At 26.8% G+C, this 21,408-nt stretch overlaps 4 protein-coding genes across 8 annotated transcripts; all 4 read left to right on the top strand.

The window, feature by feature from the left end:
* Window positions 1-5,079: 5,079 nt before the first annotated feature.
* On the top strand, window positions 5,080-9,704 carry EF1a-F2 (elongation factor 1-alpha F2). 5 transcript variants are annotated; one of them, XM_006569890.3, is made up of 5 exons: window positions 5,080-5,223; window positions 6,573-6,749; window positions 6,939-7,547; window positions 7,788-8,063; window positions 8,344-9,704. In XM_006569890.3, the coding sequence occupies exons 2-5, from the start codon at window positions 6,606-6,608 to the stop codon at window positions 8,698-8,700; spliced, it is 1,386 nt and encodes a 461-aa protein (XP_006569953.1). In that variant the 5' UTR covers window positions 5,080-5,223; window positions 6,573-6,605; the 3' UTR covers window positions 8,701-9,704.
* A 357-nt stretch (window positions 9,705-10,061) lies between these two features.
* LOC724744 (28S ribosomal protein S14, mitochondrial) lies at window positions 10,062-10,953 on the top strand. The gene is made up of 3 exons (XM_001120636.5): window positions 10,062-10,216; window positions 10,335-10,475; window positions 10,614-10,953. Exons 1-3 carry the CDS (start codon window positions 10,142-10,144, stop codon window positions 10,797-10,799), a joined length of 402 nt encoding a protein of 133 aa, XP_001120636.1. The 5' UTR covers window positions 10,062-10,141; the 3' UTR covers window positions 10,800-10,953.
* A 659-nt stretch (window positions 10,954-11,612) lies between these two features.
* LOC413684 (gustatory receptor for sugar taste 64f) lies at window positions 11,613-17,666 on the top strand. Its single transcript, XM_397125.7, has 10 exons — window positions 11,613-11,941; window positions 14,174-14,453; window positions 14,521-14,752; window positions 15,462-15,597; window positions 15,957-16,153; window positions 16,249-16,340; window positions 16,477-16,697; window positions 16,961-17,129; window positions 17,293-17,382; window positions 17,462-17,666. The coding sequence occupies exons 2-10, from the start codon at window positions 14,235-14,237 to the stop codon at window positions 17,516-17,518; spliced, it is 1,413 nt and encodes a 470-aa protein (XP_397125.5). The 5' UTR covers window positions 11,613-11,941; window positions 14,174-14,234; the 3' UTR covers window positions 17,519-17,666.
* Window positions 17,667-19,679: 2,013 nt separating this feature from the next.
* Window positions 19,680-20,964, top strand: LOC724654 (cytochrome b5). The gene is made up of 4 exons (XM_006569927.3): window positions 19,680-19,961; window positions 20,087-20,215; window positions 20,376-20,461; window positions 20,829-20,964. Exons 1-4 carry the CDS (start codon window positions 19,842-19,844, stop codon window positions 20,863-20,865), a joined length of 372 nt encoding a protein of 123 aa, XP_006569990.1. The 5' UTR covers window positions 19,680-19,841; the 3' UTR covers window positions 20,866-20,964.
* Window positions 20,965-21,408: the final 444 nt, after the last annotated feature.

Raw genomic sequence — 21,408 nt, 5'->3', positions numbered from 1 at the left:
AATCGACGACTCGTATCGTTCAATCGTTGTTGCCTCGCGAGAATTTCTCTAATCATTTTGTGGATCATTATCCCGATACGATAAAGAAATTGAACGCCACAAGATTGTCTTCCTTTCCTTTCCTTTCCTCGGGTTGTTTCCTCCTCCAAAAAGAATCTTCGTCGATGTTTACGGTTGAATAACGATTTTCTTCCCTTCATCGCGTTGGTTTTTATTTAATAGGATATTTAAGAGGATACATTTTATACACGCGTTCGACGATGATGATATTAATCGTTAAGTGTTAATAATGTTAATTAGAGATTATATGAAATAAGGCCATTTGATTGTCAATTAAACGTGTATGTATACATCCGTCGTCCCGTTTCATTTTTTTTTTTTTCACGGAAATAAACGTCGGTCGATTTACTTAGCCAAATTTGTAACCCTTCAACGATGTTTTTTTTCATTCGTGTTTTAAATTGAAATTATTTTTTCCTTTTCTTTTTTTCCCATTCGTGTCAATCTCTCCAACTCGATGATCGATCAATTTTGTCAAATTCTTCCACGATTCTTCTCTATAATAATAATAATATTAATAATAATATATAATATACTTATGATCTTAACAGATTGTATTGTTTTCCACAAAATGATTCGGAAAAATTCTTCGTTTACGTTTTACTATTCGAATTTATTAACGTAACGATAATATTAAAACCAATCCATATCTTATAACGATTAATCGATATAAATGACGTAAAGAAGAATATGTTTGTTCAAATTTTGACACGATCCAAAAATTATTCTATATTTATTATTATTAGCCAATAAATTACGCCAATTTGTATTCACACACACACACACACACACACACACACACACACACACACACACACACACACACACACACCACACACACACACACACACACACACACACACACACACACACACACACACACACACACACACACACACACACACACACACACACACACACACACACACACACACACACGCACGCACGCACACGCACACGCACACGCACACGCACACGCACGCACATTCAACACACACACACATTCAACACACATTCAACACACACCACATACATTCAACACACATACCACACACACACCACACATACTCCATATACACTCAACACACACGCGCGCACATACACACACACACACACACACACAAGAACACGATACACAATTTGTTCAGCTCATATATTTTTACGCGCGCATTTTGATTATAAAAAAAAAAAGTTCTAGAAAAAAATTAGAAATTATAAAAGCTCGAAGAAGAAAGAGTATACATGCGTAAAGTCGATGAAAATTTCAAATCGCTTCAAATTTCACGATTGATGAAGAAAAATTGTTTCGAGCTGAATACTGTTTCGATCGGTTCGATTCGGGTATCAAAGAATTGTTAAAAAGAAAAAGAAAAAAAAAAAGATAAATAAATAAATTTCATTCCGTATTCATCGTTTTTCGCTACCTCGGTTTCTTATCTCTCAGTGCTTTAACGGTTAAATAAGCTATCCGATAAAAAGATAAAATAGAATAGAATAAAATAATAATAATTAAAAAAGAAAAAAAGAAAAAAAAAGGGAGAGAGAGGGAAAAGAAGAGGCGAGTCTCTTGATGAATGGTCACTCAGGAATAAAGTATATAATGTAATAACAGTTTGCGATATTATTGAATATTAACATTTAATGAACAACTTTTTGTAAATAGGATATATAATTATAAATATAGATATATATATATATAATTATAAATATACAACATGATAATAGTACGAGTAATGCGTAGGGAGTACGTGCAGGGTTGTATGCGAAAGGTGTTTATCGGATCTGATGAGTATTTCTGTGAACGAGAGAGAAAAAAAGAAAATGGGGACGGAAAAATACGAATCACGAACTGTAACGCGCGAAAATATTGAAAATTCCAACAAAAAAGAAGAATCAGAAAAAAGAACACGAATCCGAATTTTCAATTCGATCATTTTCTCTTCTTTTTACTTAATACAACATTTCTTGACGCCTGAATTACGTTACCCTGCACACAACTTTTACGATTGCCCCAATAAAAGATAACAAGTCTGCGAGATACTAATGCGTGAACGAAGAAATAAATGTATACGTGAATATTATGAGAGAGAGCGAGAGAGAGAAAGAAGCGAGAAAGAATGGGAAAGAGATAGGAGAGAATGTAAGAGCGTGGACGGTTATTGCGAGAATCTGTACTTCCGATTATAAAGAATTGACCAAAAATCGTCGGCATTAAGGTAATAATACGCAACGTGTTATGTATTGATGATCGTGAAATGTCAACAAAAAAAGAAAAAAAAAAGGGGGGGAGGCATCGACCGAGTAAACCGGGAATAAAATTTAAAAGTAAGAAAAAAGGGGGAGGGGGAAAGAAAAATATCACGATGAAACACGACTGTAATCATTAACCAAATTATCAATTAATATATATATATATATATGTATATACTCGACAACGAGTATATACTTCGCGTGTATCATCGACTACATAAACTCGAGACTACATGAATTATCTCTCTAACCCACGCGAATAATACGCGTGAAATTTTTGTCCATTTCTACACGTATATCCGTTTCCTCCTCGACGATAGAAGTTATTTTTAAATTTTCGAAACTTAGCCACGCCGCTCCCACGTGCGAGTGTCTGTACGATCGGATGTCAGTAGGAATTCAGAAAATATAAATAGACGATTGAAGTTGGCAAGATGTTTTTCTTTGACAACAACAACCCCTTTTCGCAACCCATGTTTGGAAAAAAATTGTCCCTTTTCTTTTTCTCTATTATAAATCCCATATAATTGAAAACAATTGTAAAAAAAAAAAAAGAAAATTCAAACAAATAACGGTGTAAATAAATAATCAGAATCTTTATTCTTTGATAAGAAATATATATAAGACTATTATCAAGGTTAATTGCTTGCTTGCTTGCTTGCATCTTTATATATATTTCTATACTTTTTACCGTACTTTAAAAATGATATATTTACAATATTCTTAAACTTAGAAGAAGAAGGAGAAGAAGGTCAAAGTATTTTTTATTTACAGTTTTTGATTATAAATGTTTTGTATTTAATTTGTATATATAAATATATATATATATAAGTAACACTTTATCATATCTATGAGACAGTTAACATGTATCATATATATATAAAACAGAATGAATGTTTCATAGAAAAGGTATTTCAAACGGTATAAAAACGCGGATTGCGCCATTTGACGAAATTTTTTTTACATATATCTTTTCAAAATTCCACTCAATATTTGTATGGGCAAAGATAGTTATAGATTATAGGAAATGAATTTAGAATTTTTATTCTTATTTATATATTATTCGTGTAAAATAAGAGGATAATCTCTAATCCAGAAATAAAGATAAGGAGAGTTTTCAAAATCTTACGAATATTTTTTTGCAATCGGTATCATTATCGGTATCATTTATTCTCGTTTACCAAGAAAATGACGTATTCGCTCGTTACTTTCAATGAATCATTCACCGGACAGAGAATATGATTACATAATATCTCGTAATAAACTATAATTCTTTTCTTTTTTTTTTTTTTGCATATCGACAATATAAAATAAATGTTTTTTGAATTCATCGTTGTGCAATAAACTCCTATATCGAATATCATATACTATTTTTTACTATTATTAAACGTTGTGGAATATTATTAATTAAATGCCAATATGAATTTTTTAAAGAGCGATATACCAAAAAAATGAATTAAATTATTAAAAAAAAATAGGAAATAAAATATAAAAGATCAAAGAAATTGCATTACACTATCGTCGGTTTGGTTATCGTATTGTAACAAATCCAAAACTGTAACGAAACGATTTTATTATGTTTCACGTTAAATAATATGGAATGAGTTTAAAAATTAAAAAAAAAAAAAAAAAAAATTGATAAAAAATTTTCAAATTTATATTATAAAATAATTGAAAAGTTCAATTTTATACGCATTATTAAACGTTACATAAAGATGTTGTATAACTCTATTATATTGCCTACGAAATAAAAGAATAAACCTACTGCATAGGAAGATACATATGTACATGTACATCTGGAAGCATTACTATTGTATGTCCCGGAACAATATCATTCAATGTACTATGTAATATATATCGTACAATCTGTTGTTTTTCAACTTGTCTTTGTCTTCTTGACTCGTTTAATGATGTAATTTTTTTTTTCTTTTTTTTTTCTTTTTGATCTTTAATCATTTTATATATCAAGGAAATTTTATCACGTTTAAAAAAAGAAATTAATATTTATTAATAAAAATTAATATGTTTATCAGTGTATATTAAAATTTCATTAAAAAATAATTAAGATATATTAATATTTTTTTATCATATATATTCCTAAAAAATAATTTAAAAGTATAATTTATTTGTATATATACATATATATATATATGTATATTATAAGCATATCTCTTTATTCAATATAGCAATCAAATATTGCCTGGATTGCTGTACATAGATGTATCTATATTACTTCGAAATATTGACAGTAGATGCATTAAATTCATTAAACGAATATTCGTTAATTCATCTAAACGATTTCAAATAAATGTTCTAATGAAAGAAAAGAATATTACTTCGTATTATCTTTTTTAAGAGGATTAAGGATTAAGAGTTATTAAATCAAGAATTAGAAATGTGCATCCCTATAGACATCAACTTAACATTCTGTGGTCGAGTATCCCCATCTTTATTTCAATTCCATGCTCACACACATGTATGCATCCTAGGACTACCTACCTATACATATATGTATGTGAATCTCTGGTACGCCTGTTGTTGCTGCGTAACCGTAATCTCAAACCCAGCGTTTTATCCTCCTAAAAACTTTAGTTTCACCGTTTATTACTGTCAATAATTTTTTACGAATTTATAAAAAATAAATTGAATATTATTTTCCGAAATTTATAATATTATTAATGATATGGTAAAAAGAATAAACAATACATGGAAAAATAATATATTGTTTCACAAATGATCGATATGGTGGAGGCGCTGGGTTCGAGGCTATAGTCGGGAAGCCGTATGCGCATGTCACTTCACTTGGACGATCTCTTTCTGTTGTGGCATCTGGAGGTGAGTGGTTGTTCGTGGTTTACGCACAGGAGTATAATCCATCGATTTTCTTACCGAAAAGGTAGCATCGGACGTCAGGTACGGAATAAAACAACGATCAAAATACGGACAAAATGTGTTGTGAAAACAGTTTTACTAAAATGTTATTTTTTTTCGGTGAATTATAAGATTAAAAAATAGGCGCGTGGTTGATAGCTATATTTGCCGGCTGTTCGAATACGGACCACATGCTGATCTTGTTAAAATTGTTTGTCATATCGTTCAAAAAATATGTTGAATTTAGCGATTAATTGTTAATTATAAACAAAAATTTTATTAATAAACGGTACAAAACAATTGAATAATTAAATGTGACTTTTAAACTATAAAAAATTAGAAAAAGCAAATAACCGGATGCAGTATGGCGGTCGCTTGTCAGAACTGGAGAGTTACGGTCACAAGTTCAGGCATCATTGGAATTGTAGTGAAAAATTTTCATAATTTACGAATTTTTAATAATAATAACAAAAATAATTTTAATACATTGAGAAATAGTTGTATATATCACTTGAATTTTTGTAACATAGTATCAAGTACGTATACTGGAAATCGTGTGCAATGACGACATTGTGGGACGATTCTTCGCCAACAATGGAGATTGCTTGCTGATTTCCAATGTAGTGGATCGTTAAATCAGTCATTTTTCTTTTTTCTTTTTTCTTTTTTTTTTGTTAATGTTAAAATATTTATTGCCGTGTCAAAGTGGTAACAAGTGAAAATTATATCGAAGAACGATAAGTGATAAACTTGATAATTGAACAATAAACTATACCAATTGCATAATATACCGCTTTTTATGTGTTTGTGATAATTTATCAATTTGTTAATATTTTTTTATTTTTTTTTTTTGTATTAAATTATAAATATTAAATTTGATTTACGCTATTCTAATATTATAAAAATATATTGTAAAAATAGTGAAATCATTTATAATTAAAATATACATTATTTTTAAAGCGCGTTTATAAGTAATTAGTATAGTGAATATGTACATATATAGCATAATTTCGTTTATTGGAAATTATTAAAAATAATTTATAACATGGCATTGTGCAACAGTAAGCGTCAAGCAATTCTGGCAACGCTGCAATGTTCTTACCATGTACAAAATGGCTGCTAGTTTCGTTCTCGAATATTCAGATACCGCCACGTGGACCTTAACTCGGACACCTGCTGCTTCCTTAATAAAAATAAACGATAATTAAATGAATTAATCTTTTTAAATAAAATTTTTAGAATTCAAAACAATTATTAAAAAAATATTTTATCATAAAATAAGGTCGATATATTTTATTACATAGATACATGAATACAATCTTTATTAAAATTGTTTTTAAAAAAAAATTTTTAAATTTCATTTTATTTATTATTTTTTATATTTATTTCAGAGTTAACCAGTAAAGTCTCGTAAAAACTTTATCATGGGTAAAGAAAAGATTCATATTAATATTGTCGTTATTGGACACGTCGACTCTGGCAAGTCTACCACCACTGGTCATTTGATCTACAAATGTGGTGGTATTGATAAACGTACCATTGAAAAATTCGAGAAGGAAGCCCAGGAAGTAAGTAATTAATTCTTACAATAGTACATATATTTAAAAAAAAAATTTAAAAAATATTTTTATTATAATTTTTTCATTGTTATTGATAATTCTTTTTTCATGATACATATAATAATGATTATAATTTTTTATCTGAAATAAGAATTTTATACATAACAAATTTTTAAATAAAATCAATTTAATTTTTAGATGGGCAAAGGATCCTTCAAATATGCCTGGGTATTGGATAAGTTAAAAGCTGAACGTGAACGTGGTATTACGATTGATATTGCTTTGTGGAAATTCGAAACGTCAAAATACTATGTTACTATTATTGATGCTCCTGGACACAGAGATTTCATCAAAAACATGATTACTGGTACCTCTCAGGCTGATTGTGCTGTATTAATTGTTGCTGCTGGTACTGGAGAGTTCGAAGCAGGCATTTCAAAGAATGGACAAACTCGTGAGCATGCTTTGCTCGCTTTTACTCTTGGTGTGAAACAATTGATTGTTGGTGTTAATAAGATGGACTCCACTGAACCACCGTATTCTGAAACCCGATTTGAAGAAATTAAAAAAGAAGTGTCATCTTACATTAAAAAAATTGGTTATAATCCAGCTGCAGTTGCATTTGTGCCAATTTCTGGTTGGCATGGAGATAATATGTTGGAAGTTTCTTCAAAAATGCCTTGGTTTAAGGGATGGACGGTTGAACGTAAAGAAGGAAAAGTTGAAGGAAAATGTCTTATTGAAGCGCTTGATGCTATTCTTCCACCTACTAGACCTACAGACAAGGCTCTCCGTCTTCCTCTTCAGGTAAATTTTTAAATAAAATATAAATTATTTTATATTTAATAAAATATAAAATATTAAATATAATCGATTTTTATTTGTTTTTTATGATGATATCATTATTTTCTCATTCGCGGTTTCCACCGGAGAATTTTATTATTTGGTGATGGTTAGAGATGTCTGATTAAAATAAAATTTTTTAAAATTATATTAATATTATTAATATTAAAAAATTGATAATAATAGTATTAAATGTGATTGCAGGACGTATATAAAATCGGTGGTATTGGAACAGTACCAGTTGGTCGTGTCGAAACTGGTGTGTTGAAACCAGGTATGGTTGTCACATTCGCTCCTGCTGGTTTGACTACTGAAGTCAAATCTGTTGAAATGCATCACGAAGCTTTGCAAGAGGCTGTTCCTGGTGATAATGTTGGTTTTAACGTCAAGAACGTATCTGTCAAAGAATTACGTCGTGGTTATGTTGCTGGTGATTCAAAGAATAATCCACCTAAAGGTGCTGCTGATTTTACTGCACAAGTATGTATATTATGAAATGCTAAGACTTAAATGTACAATAATTTTGCAAATTTTAGTAAAATATTATTTATTATCAATCGGCACAATGATGAGAATTTTTAAACATCATTCGCGGTTTCCACCGGAAGATCCTTAGGATCTATTGATGGTTGATGGCGTCTGAGTGCTATTTTAAATTAATATAAATTTTAATATAAATTAAAATAGATAGAAATATATAAGATATTTATATTTATCTAATTTTTTGAAAAATTATTTACATTTTTTATTTTTATTTTAGGTTATTGTATTGAATCACCCTGGTCAAATCAGCAATGGTTATACACCAGTATTGGATTGTCATACTGCACATATTGCATGTAAATTCGCTGATATCAAAGAGAAATGCGATCGTCGTAATGGAAAGACAACTGAAGAAAATCCGAAAAGCATCAAATCTGGAGATGCTGCCATCGTTATGCTTGTGCCAAGCAAGCCTATGTGCGTTGAGGCTTTCCAAGAATTTCCGCCTTTGGGGCGTTTCGCTGTTCGTGACATGCGTCAAACGGTAGCTGTTGGTGTTATCAAAGCTGTAACTTTCAAGGACGCTGCTGGCAAGGTCACCAAGGCTGCCGAGAAGGCTCAGAAAAAGAAATAACTAGTTTCCGTACATGTGTATCGCCAGACGGGCTTCGGCGTATAGTAGCTGAAGTAGTTTACCTTCTTTCTTCACGTTTCTCGCACGAGAGCAACGCTACATTATTGCCATTGGAGACTGAAATATTTTCAACGAAATCGCGACTAATGATTAAGAGTAATAAAATCGGTAAAGAATCGCGACGACTGGCATTTATTGTGCATGTAATTGCACGTTCGCCATATTTTTTTGATATTCGTATATTCCATTTATCAAAATGGTTACTCCGTCACTTTTCTCACCGTAAAGAATTTCGTAGGAAAGGTAAGAATGATCGACAATGGTATATAAGCAATGCTTTTCTCGCTTCGCGAGTTCCATGAGAAAAGAAAGTGAACTATGGAAAGCTACTTGTAATATCTGTTTCACATGAAAACATCAAAAACATAATTTAGCTCGGCTTAATTATATTTTCTAATTATTATACGGAAATAAATCCTATATCTGCGATATTCGAAAAACATTCATTATTATTTTTTTGCCGTCATTATTAATTAATCATCGCCATCCTTATTGTAAAATGCTTCATATTTCTGATATTATTTGTAAAAAATTAATTGAAGAATATTAACAATTTTTTAAATTTTTAACTATGAGTTGGGATACATCGATATAAAAAAAAAAAAAAAGATTGAATAACAGAAAAAGAAAAAGTAGTAGTTCCAATACGAATTTGGTTGGGAGAAAATGGGACCTGTTTTTTTATTACTTTCCAATTACCTGACTAGGTGAGGAATTGAACTGCTATACTATATACACAACATTTTTCTACGATATATGTCTTTACAAAGATTTACCTTATCTTTTTACACATTATATGTTAAAAAAAGTATGTGCGGAAATATGATCTACAATGGTTCAGCACTTTTATCCGCAATTTTCCGATTGAAATTGGTTAACAACGGTTTTCTGTACATACATATAAATAACAATAATAAAAAAATAAAGGAGCTACGGAAACATTATGTTGTGTCACATTATTATAGAATCCTTTATTCTTAGAGATATATATTTTATATTTTAGTATTAAAAGGAAAAGTTAAAATTATAAAATACTATTTATATGTAAAAATTTATTTTGGAAATTTGTATAATTAATAAAAAAAAATTTTTTTGAAATTAAAAATAACTGTATTTGTACAAAATATACAATTATATAATTAAAAATATCGTATAATTATTTTTTTAAATAAGTTTTCTAAATTTTCTATTTTTTAATATTTATAAAAATTTTATTTTTCTTTTCATTTTGAGAAATATAATGAAATTTAAATAATAAATAATTATAAAATTATAATAAACACACTCTCATATATGTATTACATGCAATATATGTATATATTTATGTCTATATATGTTTTCTAGTATGTGAAATTTATGAAGAACAGCTGTTGAACCAAATATGGCTGCTATAAGGAATGGTTTGTTAATGTGTTCAAATTTTCTTTCAAATAATGCAAATTGTATAGCCTATAATGTAAGTAAAAATAAATTTTTAATCATTTTATTATAATGATATATTTTTTCTTCTTATGTATAAAATATATATAAAAAGTAGATTCTCATACAATTTATTTTTTATATTCTTCATTTAGCTTCAACAAATACGTAATAACAATATTGGTCGTTGGATGATTCGTGATAATAAACGAAGAAAATTGATAGAAAAATATGCACCTGATCGATTACGATTAGTAGCTATGAAAAGAAATGATATTTTACCAGCTGAATTTCGGGTATATTATATATGCAATTTATATAACCTTAAAAATATATAACACCTTAAATTCTGTAGCAAGAAATTTATTTTATAATACTTAAATTACTATAATACTTAAATTATAGAAATTTTAATTTATTTACTTTATTTTCAGGAAATTGTTGGTAAAGAAATAGATGAAAAAATTCCTCGTCAAACTGCTTTAAGACAGATAACAGCACGCTGTATATTAACTTCTCGTCCACGTGGTAATGTTCTGAGATGGAGAATATCACGAATTATGTTTCGACATTTGGCTGATTATAATAAACTATCTGGTGTACAACGTGCCATTTGGTAGAAAAGTAAAACTTTATGTTAGTACTTTCACAAAATAATTATGAAATAAATACAAAATATTTTATAATTATAGTAAGATAAAAGATTGTTAAATAAATATAATGCTCAATAAAAAGAACATAGGAAAGTTATCTTATTAAAAAATAAAGTTTTCCTTAATTTAAATAATATTAAAAAAAAAATGTTTTCAAAAATAATTTTCTTAACAAATAAGATAATAAATAAATTAAATATATTATATCTATTCTTTCCTAATTCTAAATATAATGAAAAATAGATATAAATTGATCATTATTTTTTTTTATTTATTTATCAAAAATTTATTAATAAAGATTATATTTTATTTATTATGTTATTTATTATGTTTTTTAAAGAAATATGAATATAATGATATAATAGGATATAAGAATAAATCAAAGAAATGCTTCAATAAATCACTGTCTGAAGAATCATATAAATAAACAGAAATTTCAAATTCTTTAATGTCAATTATATTTTAATTTATGTATAATTTTGTATATAAATTTTAGCAACAAATTTGTAAATACATAATAAATTATAAAGAAAACTTTTTTTTTTAAATTTTATTAAGATTTATACAGAAAAAAAGAATCATAAGAAAAAGAATAAAAAATCTGACAATTAAATAGAAATAAATAATCACATATTTATAGGAATCTTTTTCTTTTATAATTAAATAGAAAAAGTTTTTTTTTATATATATTTATTTTATATATTTTATATACATATATTGTATATTTCTTTTATAATTAAATAAGTCAAAGAAAAATACTTTAGTATAAGATTAAAATTTTATATGATGAGATTAACAGTATATAATTCATGTTTAAGTTCATAATTATTTTACTGTTTAGCTTACTAAGTAAGCGTGTAAAATTAGTAGTATAAACGTTTATTTGATCAGGCATGTATGGCGCAGGTCCGAGTTTGTAGTTCAGTTCTTCTGAATCGAGAATCTTTTCACGCGGTAGTGTACATTGACATACTCGAGCAGTGGATTCTTTTTTAATCTTGTTAAAATTTGATTTGTTGCATTCATAATCATCATTATTCATAAACCATATTCTTCAAAACATCAAAAATATCTGAATCATGAATGGCCGATTCATGCACGCATATATAGTAAGTATTTGAAATAAAATTTTCTAAAATTAAACTTGAATTTTTAAGAATAAATACATTTTTCTTTAAATATGGAAAAATATTTTTTTAATATTATTTTAAAATATATTACACAATTTTATACAATATTTCAATATTATTCTAAAAAAAGTTATAATAAAATTGTATTTTAAAAAATAAAGCTAAAGTATGAAGGAACGATGTGATAATTTTTTTATACTATGGAATACTTTCAGAAATTTTAAAATTATTTATATTTTGTTTAAACAACATGTTATATTTTCTTATTCTTAGTGGAAAATTAAAATTTCGAATGATTTCAACAACCATCAATGCAAGGTCATTTAATTATAAAATAAAAAAATAAAATAGTAAAATAAGTATGACATCACAATGTATGAAGCACAAACTTGACTACAGCACAATAACTTTTTGTTCCATATCTTTTGACTATTATTGGCTTTTCTAATACAAAATATCTTTTATTGTTTCCCAAACAAATGCTTCAATAAATCATTGTCTGAAGAATAGAAATTTCAAATTTCTATATTCTTTAATTTCAATATTTCTTTAATTATTCAATTAAATATTCAATACTTCTTGTTTAAAAAAAAAGATGAGAATTTTATTAAATAAAATTAAAAAATATATAATTATACTATTCTTCAGTATAATGATTAATCTTTTATAAATTTCATATCTTAGAATATTTTCTTTGATTTCTCGCCAAAAGATAGATTGCATGTTTGAGTATGCGAATTTCTATCCTGATCAAGAGTCTTATAATTGAAGTATGGATACATTGTTCCTATATTTTTAAAATTGAAGTCGATGGTTATACATCGAATCAATTCATCCGAGTGTATTTCACATGTTTCAATATATGTTTCAAAATCATGAATTTTGCAAATAATTTTTTGTCCATGGCTTTGAATTATGAAAATATATTTAAAGTAGTTATAGTCAATAGGGCATCTCATAAATACGTTTGTATTTCGAAATTTTTATCAATCTAAGTTTAATATCACCCTTTTATTGAACTTATTCGATAAATGATATCAGTTATCTATTCTTCTCAACAGTTTATTAACTAGCAAGAGGCATCCCTTATCATCTCGCCTAGTTTTATTTTTGTTTCAATTTTGTCCTATTTTTAATGTTTAAAATATATAAAAAAATTATAAATAAATTATTACGATCGTCACATGTAGCAATAAATTAGATCTCATTAGATCAAACCCTATTTCATTCGCCATTACTTTTATAACCTTAATTCACTCTAATTGCAATATTGTTATTTAATTCTCTTTAAAAACATAATACAATGAAATATATCGTAAATTCTGGCTATCTTTCAATAATTCTTCAAAAACTATAATATATATATATATATATATATATATATATATATATATATATATATAGTTTATATATATATATATATATATAGTTATATATATATATAAACTATAATATATATATATAGGGAATATATAGGGAATATAATGTAAGGGAGAAAATGTCGCAAATTAACAAGACTTTGCAGTGTCAACATTGTTACTTTGCATCCTAGATAAACACAGTTACCTCCTTCCTGGAATATAATGCATCATTGGGATCGGTTGTCTCAGAACATGCGTCATACCGTTAGAATGTCCACAATGCTTGGTAATTAATTGCACTACCACAGTATTCGATATATAGACGAAAGTCTATTGAAATTTATCGCTTAATTTTACGTGGGACTTAACATAATGCAACCTTTTCACGATTTCGAAAAATGAGACATTATTATATTAGCTCGTGTTTCTGAAAAGAAGAAATATTCATCCAGGATGCGATAAAAATATTAACTTGTACAATATTGTCAAGGATGCACGATATTAATGAAGATTTTATTATTTTATTTAAAGGGAAATATTGAATAAAAAAGAAGAAAAATAATTATTAATTTAGTAAAAATAAAAAATAGTAAAGAAAAATATAATTAATTTAGAAGAGAAATAATGAAAAAGTAATATTATTACCATGCAATGTATCAAGGAAAAATGAAAGATCCAAATGGGAATACGCCCATGATTACGTCGAATCTATTTTTTTTTTTTCGTTATTGTTGCTCTTCTCGATGGGCGTGGATGTTTCTTCCATTCTGTATTAATAACATTCTTTTTTTTTTTTCTTTTCTGAAATTAAATTACCCACTTTCATCACTTTTTAATAACTCTTCCACAGGATCATTGATGACACATTTCAACAGGATCGTATTAGATGCACGATGTAATAATATCTGAATATGCATTCGGAGGATCAAATCCAACTTATGATGTTAAAAACAAAAGATGGTTTGGGCGAAATACCGAAAGGCAAAGGCAGAGGTTCCAATTTGAAGATATGGTCCTCTGTCATGTATCACAAGGATGACAATAATATCGAGGATATTAGCGCGAATCAAGAGAACGATTTGTCCACCAAGCGACCTCGAGCCGAACGAAATTATTTCAGAAATAGCGAAGTGAGAATTTATTCATTAATTCGAATTTAAATTTTAAATGATTTTATTCGCAAGTTTATTTCTTTAGGCATTAGAGAATTTTCACTGTGCAATCGGCCCTGTTTTAAAGGCCGCTCAAATATTCGGCATGTTCCCAGTATCCGGAATTGGATCTTCATCGTTATCAAAACTTCAATTCAAAATATTTTCACTTCTCACTATGTATTCAGGTTTCATCGCCTTAATGATTTCGTTTATGACGATTGTATCGATGATACACATGTTGAAAACTTTTAACGCCAGTACATTTCAAATTCGTGGTAAGTGAATAATTTACACCGTACACATGTTGCAATAAATATACACAATTCAACTTTTTAAAACTGATATAAAAAAATAAATGAGTTAAATTAGTTTTAGCTATGATTAATATCTTCGATTTACTTTTATTATTATTAACTCGAGTTACTTTTACATTAAAGTTTATATATATGTGTATATATATATATATATATACAAGATGTTCTAAAAATATTCGTAAACTAGAGACTTCTTTCGTCGACTTTATTAACGAATTATTAACAGAAAATATTGGCCAATCACAGAGCACGTAACCTAGTTGAGTTGCGACAGTTGGCTACCTGTTGCCGATGATATGAACAAATCCAAACAACATGTCTCGAAAAAAGTGTGAAATTGTGAAAACTAAAATATCTTCAGTTTACGGATATTCCAATATTTTTGAGACATTTTGTGAAACTTCTATTTCGTCACAATTTTTCATCAAAATAAATTGTTATAGAGTTTTAACTAGTGAGAGTGTTGCACTATTTAAATGATAAAATATTTTTTCTTTATTAATTCTAAATCATGAAACATGTACATAAAATGTGTACATAAAATAATATTGACTTTTGAATCTGGAATCGATGATAATTGCGTGAGACATTACGTGACATTCCTTATTTTCTTTGCGATGGATTAACGCGATAAAAACGAAACAGGATAACCTATCATGTTTCATCCCAGGTGGCTTAGGCGCAGCGACAGTCGGTGCGGTGTTCTATGGGAACAGTCTGGTGGGCAGCATCTTATTTTTCTCATTATCGTCACGCTGGGTATCTCTTCAATACGAATGGAGAGCCATGGAACGATATATAGACAGGTCGATATCGCGTTCGTATGTGCAAAAGCTTGCTACTATTCGTGAGTTTGCTGATCGCGTTGTTTGCCGCTTATCTGCTGTACACGCGAGTTTTAGATACCCATTAATCGTCCAGGAAACTACGATAATTAGTTTATTTTAGCGTGCAAATGCAATACCGCGAGATTTCCAGATAATCATATCCTTGATTGCAAGTTTTTTCCTTGAATAGAGAGAAAATCGTTTCTTTCCTTTTTAAATGCTTATTTATTATTATTGTCCAGGCAGAGAGAGAAATTTATCGATTCAAATTTCTCAAAAATAATACAATGATAAAATATAAAATAATTAAACGTTTCATTCGTCTTCCTGATCCTCAGCAATTCGACAGAACCCACACGGCTTCGATGGAAATTTTTTATCATAAGCACGATGGTGCTGGTTTTGTCTCTTATAGAACATGTTCTAAGTATATTTAACAATATCGATGGTTACGAGTGGAACGAATCAAATTCGACGTTTCACAACTTCTTGGAGATATACACATTACGATCCCATTCGTTCATTTTTGATACATGTAAGTCACTGTATTTAATAAAAAAATGAAATCAAATTATCGAATATCGTAGAAATCGATGTCGACTATTTAATCAAAGGCACGTTTGTTTTCAGTGAATTATAACTTTGTATACGGTTTGTATGTCTTTGTCGTTAGCAAACTAGCGACTTTCACATGGAACTTTACAGATTTATTCATCATGCTTGTAAGTCGAATAATCGAATAACTTTCTCATAATTATGCATTTTACAATTTGTGATACAAAAAATAATTTAAATAATTATGTTCACTTTGATAATTTATTCAATCTTCGATTAATTCGGATTTCTGTAAATTTTCAGGTTGCCACTGGTTTAGCTGAAAGATACAAATCTTTGAACAAGAAATTGGCAGTTACGATGACGAAATGTCAAGCGGCATTTAATTGGCGCGAACTTCGGGAGGATTATGCGATATTGAGTTGCATTGTGAAAAAAGTGGACGATCACATTTCTCCAATAATCCTTTTATCTTTTGCAAACAATGTGTACTTCATTTGTCTTCAATTATTAAACGGCCTATCGTATGTATATTATATAAAAATATATAATAATATTAAATTGGCGTTTATGATTGATTTTGTTTCCTAAATTTGTATCTATTATTCATTAAATTTGATCTTAGAATGCAAACTAAAAAAGGAAATTTTTTTTTTTAAAGATAAAAAATATTCTAAGAACGAACTAAAGAAACTAAAGAACTATTAGAATATTTTATCTTCTTATATATGATTCATTCAAATCAAATCGATTGTACATTAACTTTTATTCTATTTTTGTTTTAAAGCATATCAGATAAAAACAGTGTATTGAGCGAGGCTTACTTCTTTGGTTCCTTCGCTTTTCTTATCTGTCGCACGTGCGCTGTTACCTTACTTACTGCTAGAATACACGATCAGAGCAAGCAAGCATTACCTTATTTGTATAATTGCTCGACATCTAGTTATAGCGTCGAGGTAAATGTACATTTATATCGTTTTTTTTTTTTTTTGAGAAAAGAATATATGTAACAAAAATTAAAATTTTTAAAGAAGAAATCGAATTATTATATACTGTTAACTTAACAAAAATTTATATTTTGTTGCAACAAACTATAAAATTCTATTTTTCTATTCGCAGGTTCAGAGATTACAATGTCAACTTGCGACAGACGATATAGCTTTAACTGGATTACGTTTCTTCTCTATTACAAGAAATTTTATGCTTGCGGTAAATTAATTATTTATATTTAATATAAATGTGTTTTTCATATAAAATATTTAAATTAAAAAAATATAATTATTTGCAGGTGGCTGGAGCAATCATAACATATGAAGTAGTACTTTTACAATTTAATGGTAAATAAGAAAAAATACTTAAAATTAATTATACTTACTATTACTATTACTATTACTCTGTTTATAATTGTATTTTTGATAATATTATTACTGTAATTTATGTAATTAATATTTTTTCCTCTTTTAAAAAATATGAAAGAATATATTTCAAAAAATAAATTTCTATTGATTTTTAAATTTTCATCGCATTTTAATTTTTATTAATTTTCATATATTTTAATTTTTTAAAATGTATTATCTAATTATAATTGTATTGTTAATTGTGTATTGATATGTTGTACAAGATTATTATCCTTGTAAAATCGAGAATGAAAATATCCATATTTTTTACATATTGTAATTTTGAAAAAGAAATGATGGAAGTGTGGTAACATGCCGAATCTTGTTTGTAGTCTCATGTCAAATGTATAAACAAGAAGAGTAAATAGTAAGAAAAGAATAGCGTAAAAATATTGAAATCTCTATTCATTTTCAATATCGCATGAAAATCATAAAAAAAGGATAAAAAATAGTGAGAAAAGGATAGATATAATAAGAATTGACCATTAGTGGCATCTCTTGAGTGTCGTATTTTTTAAAGTCAAAATAAAATAAAAATAAGAATTAAAAATGAACACCATCTCATAACTATTTTTAAAAGTACAATTTTGATACTTCGATAAGTTAGGCAACAATCGAAAATTTTCGAGATTAACGCCATCTCCCGTTTAGATATCCGAATCTCCGATTTGTTATTAGCATAATAGGATATTCGTAAAAAAATATTCGAATTCATGTGACATCACAAAAAAGAAGATCAATATTGTAAGAGCAGGTTAAAAGATACTACAAAAATTATTAATTATTCATTTTTTACTAAAAATTTCTACATTCTGTCTTTCTTGCATAATATTGCTTTCTTTTATGACGTCACCTGAATTAGAATACCTCTTTGCACATTTTGCTATGCTAATAACAAATTGAAGTTTCGAATATCCAAACGCGAGATGGCGCTGACTAAAAATTTCGATCTAACTTATCGATGAAATGTATTTCATTATCAATTAGGATAGAATTAAAAAAAATGTAAATAAATATAGATAAGGAAACCAAATAATAATTTAGTTAATCTATTTATTTGACGTTTATACACTCAGAAAACAGCTCTAATGTCTAATTAACTTTATCTTTTTTGTCTATTTTATTGATTAAGATCTTAACAAATGTTTTGATTATTCTGATAGAAGTTTTATATATTTGATACATATATATTATATTTTTATATTTCACGAGATAAATGTTTTATTGTACATTTATAAATTTTTTTAAATATGATAATGAATCTAAATGAAAATTCTTACTTGACATATGTCATTATTTAAATCAAATAAAAATAATTACTATTATTTTGTCTGATATTACAAAATTTTACTTTACAATTTCAATTTTTTGAAATAAGTGAATCATTAACAAAAAATTTAATCTAAGAAATGATTACGTAAAATATAATTATTTTAATCATTATTAATTTTCTGTTATCTTTATGGATTATTCGTCAAGAAACATAAGTTCGTTTAATATTACAATTAAAATTAAAATCCAGATTCACACAAGTCATATATTTTTTTCATTGAAATGTTGTTTATATATAATATGTGAATTTTATATAATGATAGAAAAAATTTAGAACCAAATATATTTCTTTTTAAAGAGTTTTTTATCTTTTTAATTAATAATCTTTTAGAAAAAAAAAACAAAATTATGATCATTTTCAAAATTGTAAAATTTCATTTAATTAAAAAAAAATAGAAATTTTATTAATAATAATTTAATTAAAATATTAGAAATTAAATTGTATTAAAAATTATTAGCAAAAATGAAATCGAATATTCAAGATAATAAAAATTGTCTGTAATCATTAGTAAAAAATTACACGAAAGATTATATGAAATAAAGAAGAAAATAAATAAAAAAAAATAACGTAGTAAATTTCCGTTAATTTAAGAAAAAATATCTGTTAAAAAAGACAAGTCGATTAAACTTCTTGCGATTTACAGATAAACAAAATGAATATTTCCTCTTGAAATTCCCAATCTGTAATCAATGTAACGTGACGCGCATTATCATCGTCTAACGATGTGTGCGAAATCAATCATGATTATGTATGTATGCTTGTTCGAAATTATTTTCATCCAAGTATCTCCTCTCATTTAACGATGGAATAGTGAAGAGACTTGATCTTTCCAAGCGTTTCCATCGTTTAATAAATCTCAATATTTTCTTTTTTCTTTTTCTTTTCTCCAATTAAATATTCGTATATTGAAATTGTATTTTTTAATAAATAAAAAAAAAATGAACGAATTAGCGAGATATTCGTTGAAAGAAGTTGCGACACGAGATGGAAAAGAAGAAGCGAGAGTGTGGATTGTTATTTACGATATGGTTTATGACGTAACGGATTACAAGGATAAGGTAGGATAATAAATTTAAATTAAAATTAATATTATTAAATAAAAGAGTGATAAAACAAATAATATATGTATATGTATATATATATATATATATATAGTGGGTTAAAATTAATCTGTTAATTTTAGCATCCTGGTGGGACAGAATTGATCGAAGAATATGCAGGACAAGATGCAACACGTGGTTTTGATGAGTTTGGTCACAGTACAGATGCAAAACGTATACTAAAGAACTATCTTGTGGGTGAATTAGTAGAGGTAATAGCTACAAATTGTTTTTCACGATTTTATTATTTTATTATTTATTGTATGCTGTTATTATTTCTATTTATATCAATATTTAATATAATAAAAAATATATATATATTTAACTATGAATTATAACCTTTAAATAATAAATATTTATTTTAAATTAAAGGAAGACAAAATAAAGAATAGAAGAAAAAAGAATAGAATATCTATAAATGGAATCGATATAGAGGAAAAAGGTAGAAGAAGAAGAAGGTATGATAAAAATTTATTTTTTTTTAAATAGTAATTATATTGTCTATAAATATGATAAATTATATTTTAAATTTAAATCATTTTATATTAAATTTTAACTAAAGTATTCATAATTATACTTTTAACTTTTAGTTATATTTGAAACTTTTCTAGAAAAATGATTCAAGTTAGCAAAAAAGAGTTATCTCGTAATTTGCGTTAATTTGTATTTTTATCTTTAAAAAAGTAAAAAATTAAATAGGCTGAACATTGAAAAAGGTCGTAAAAAGAAAAAGAAAATTTAAGGAAAAAAAGGAAAAATAATGTATTTATCAATAATTTACATTTTAACAAAGAAATTATCTATGCATGATAAATTTATTTGCAGATTTCTATCTATGTTATGTGGCAAATGTGCAACGTGACAAAGGAACGATTTTAACTCGACAAATTGTATGTGTAAATAATATATTATTTATTTTATTTTTATTTTTTATTTTAATAAATAATATATTAATTTAATTTATTTTATTTTATTTTATTTTATCCATATACACAGATATAATTATAAAGCTAATTATAAATTTTGATGTAAAGTAGGAATAATTATTTTTATTATCACGTAAGTTTATTTTTTTAAAAAATCGTATCTTAAAACTTTTATTTTATATGGAAATTGAGAAAATCGAAAATACTCGTGAAACGTTGGCAGCGTTGTAAATGTATACGAATAAAAAATATGAATCAAACAATGAATCTTCACGAATGAATGTCCATTTGTTCTTAAACTGCCTTATTAAATTTTTTTTTTTACTTTAATCATTGATATTTTGATTAAAATTTATAACAAACGAAACAATCTTAAGAAAAAAATAAATAAGATAAAATCATTTATCATATAAAGATAGAAAATTGGAAGCAAACAATCAATCCAAATCTTTTAATAAATTAATTAATCCCGAATAATT

Source organism: Apis mellifera, linkage group LG5, assembly GCF_003254395.2.
Source record: "Apis mellifera strain DH4 linkage group LG5, Amel_HAv3.1, whole genome shotgun sequence".
Classification (NCBI taxonomy): domain Eukaryota; kingdom Metazoa; phylum Arthropoda; class Insecta; order Hymenoptera; family Apidae; genus Apis; species Apis mellifera.
This window is presented reverse-complemented; position numbering and strand designations above follow the sequence as displayed.

Excerpts from the sequence above, each read along its gene's own strand:
- LOC413684 (XM_397125.7), top strand. The coding sequence starts at position 14,235 with ATGCATTCGGAGGATCAAATCCAACTTATGATGTTAAAAACAAAAGAT. Across the intron at positions 16,154-16,248 it reads TTCGTTCATTTTTGATACAT|TGAATTATAACTTTGTATAC; the intron begins GTAAGTCACTGT and ends GTTTGTTTTCAG. Across the intron at positions 16,341-16,476 it reads CAGATTTATTCATCATGCTT|GTTGCCACTGGTTTAGCTGA; the intron begins GTAAGTCGAATA and ends GTAAATTTTCAG.
- LOC724744 (XM_001120636.5), top strand. The coding sequence starts at position 10,142 with ATGGCTGCTATAAGGAATGGTTTGTTAATGTGTTCAAATTTTCTTTCA. Across the intron at positions 10,217-10,334 it reads CAAATTGTATAGCCTATAAT|CTTCAACAAATACGTAATAA; the intron begins GTAAGTAAAAAT and ends TTCTTCATTTAG. Across the intron at positions 10,476-10,613 it reads TTTTACCAGCTGAATTTCGG|GAAATTGTTGGTAAAGAAAT; the intron begins GTATATTATATA and ends CTTTATTTTCAG.
- EF1a-F2 (XM_006569890.3), top strand. The coding sequence starts at position 6,606 with ATGGGTAAAGAAAAGATTCATATTAATATTGTCGTTATTGGACACGTC. Across the intron at positions 6,750-6,938 it reads TCGAGAAGGAAGCCCAGGAA|ATGGGCAAAGGATCCTTCAA; the intron begins GTAAGTAATTAA and ends TTTAATTTTTAG. Across the intron at positions 8,064-8,343 it reads CTGCTGATTTTACTGCACAA|GTTATTGTATTGAATCACCC; the intron begins GTATGTATATTA and ends TTTTTATTTTAG.
- LOC724654 (XM_006569927.3), top strand. The coding sequence starts at position 19,842 with ATGAACGAATTAGCGAGATATTCGTTGAAAGAAGTTGCGACACGAGAT. Across the intron at positions 19,962-20,086 it reads TAACGGATTACAAGGATAAG|CATCCTGGTGGGACAGAATT; the intron begins GTAGGATAATAA and ends TGTTAATTTTAG. Across the intron at positions 20,216-20,375 it reads TTGTGGGTGAATTAGTAGAG|GAAGACAAAATAAAGAATAG; the intron begins GTAATAGCTACA and ends TTTAAATTAAAG.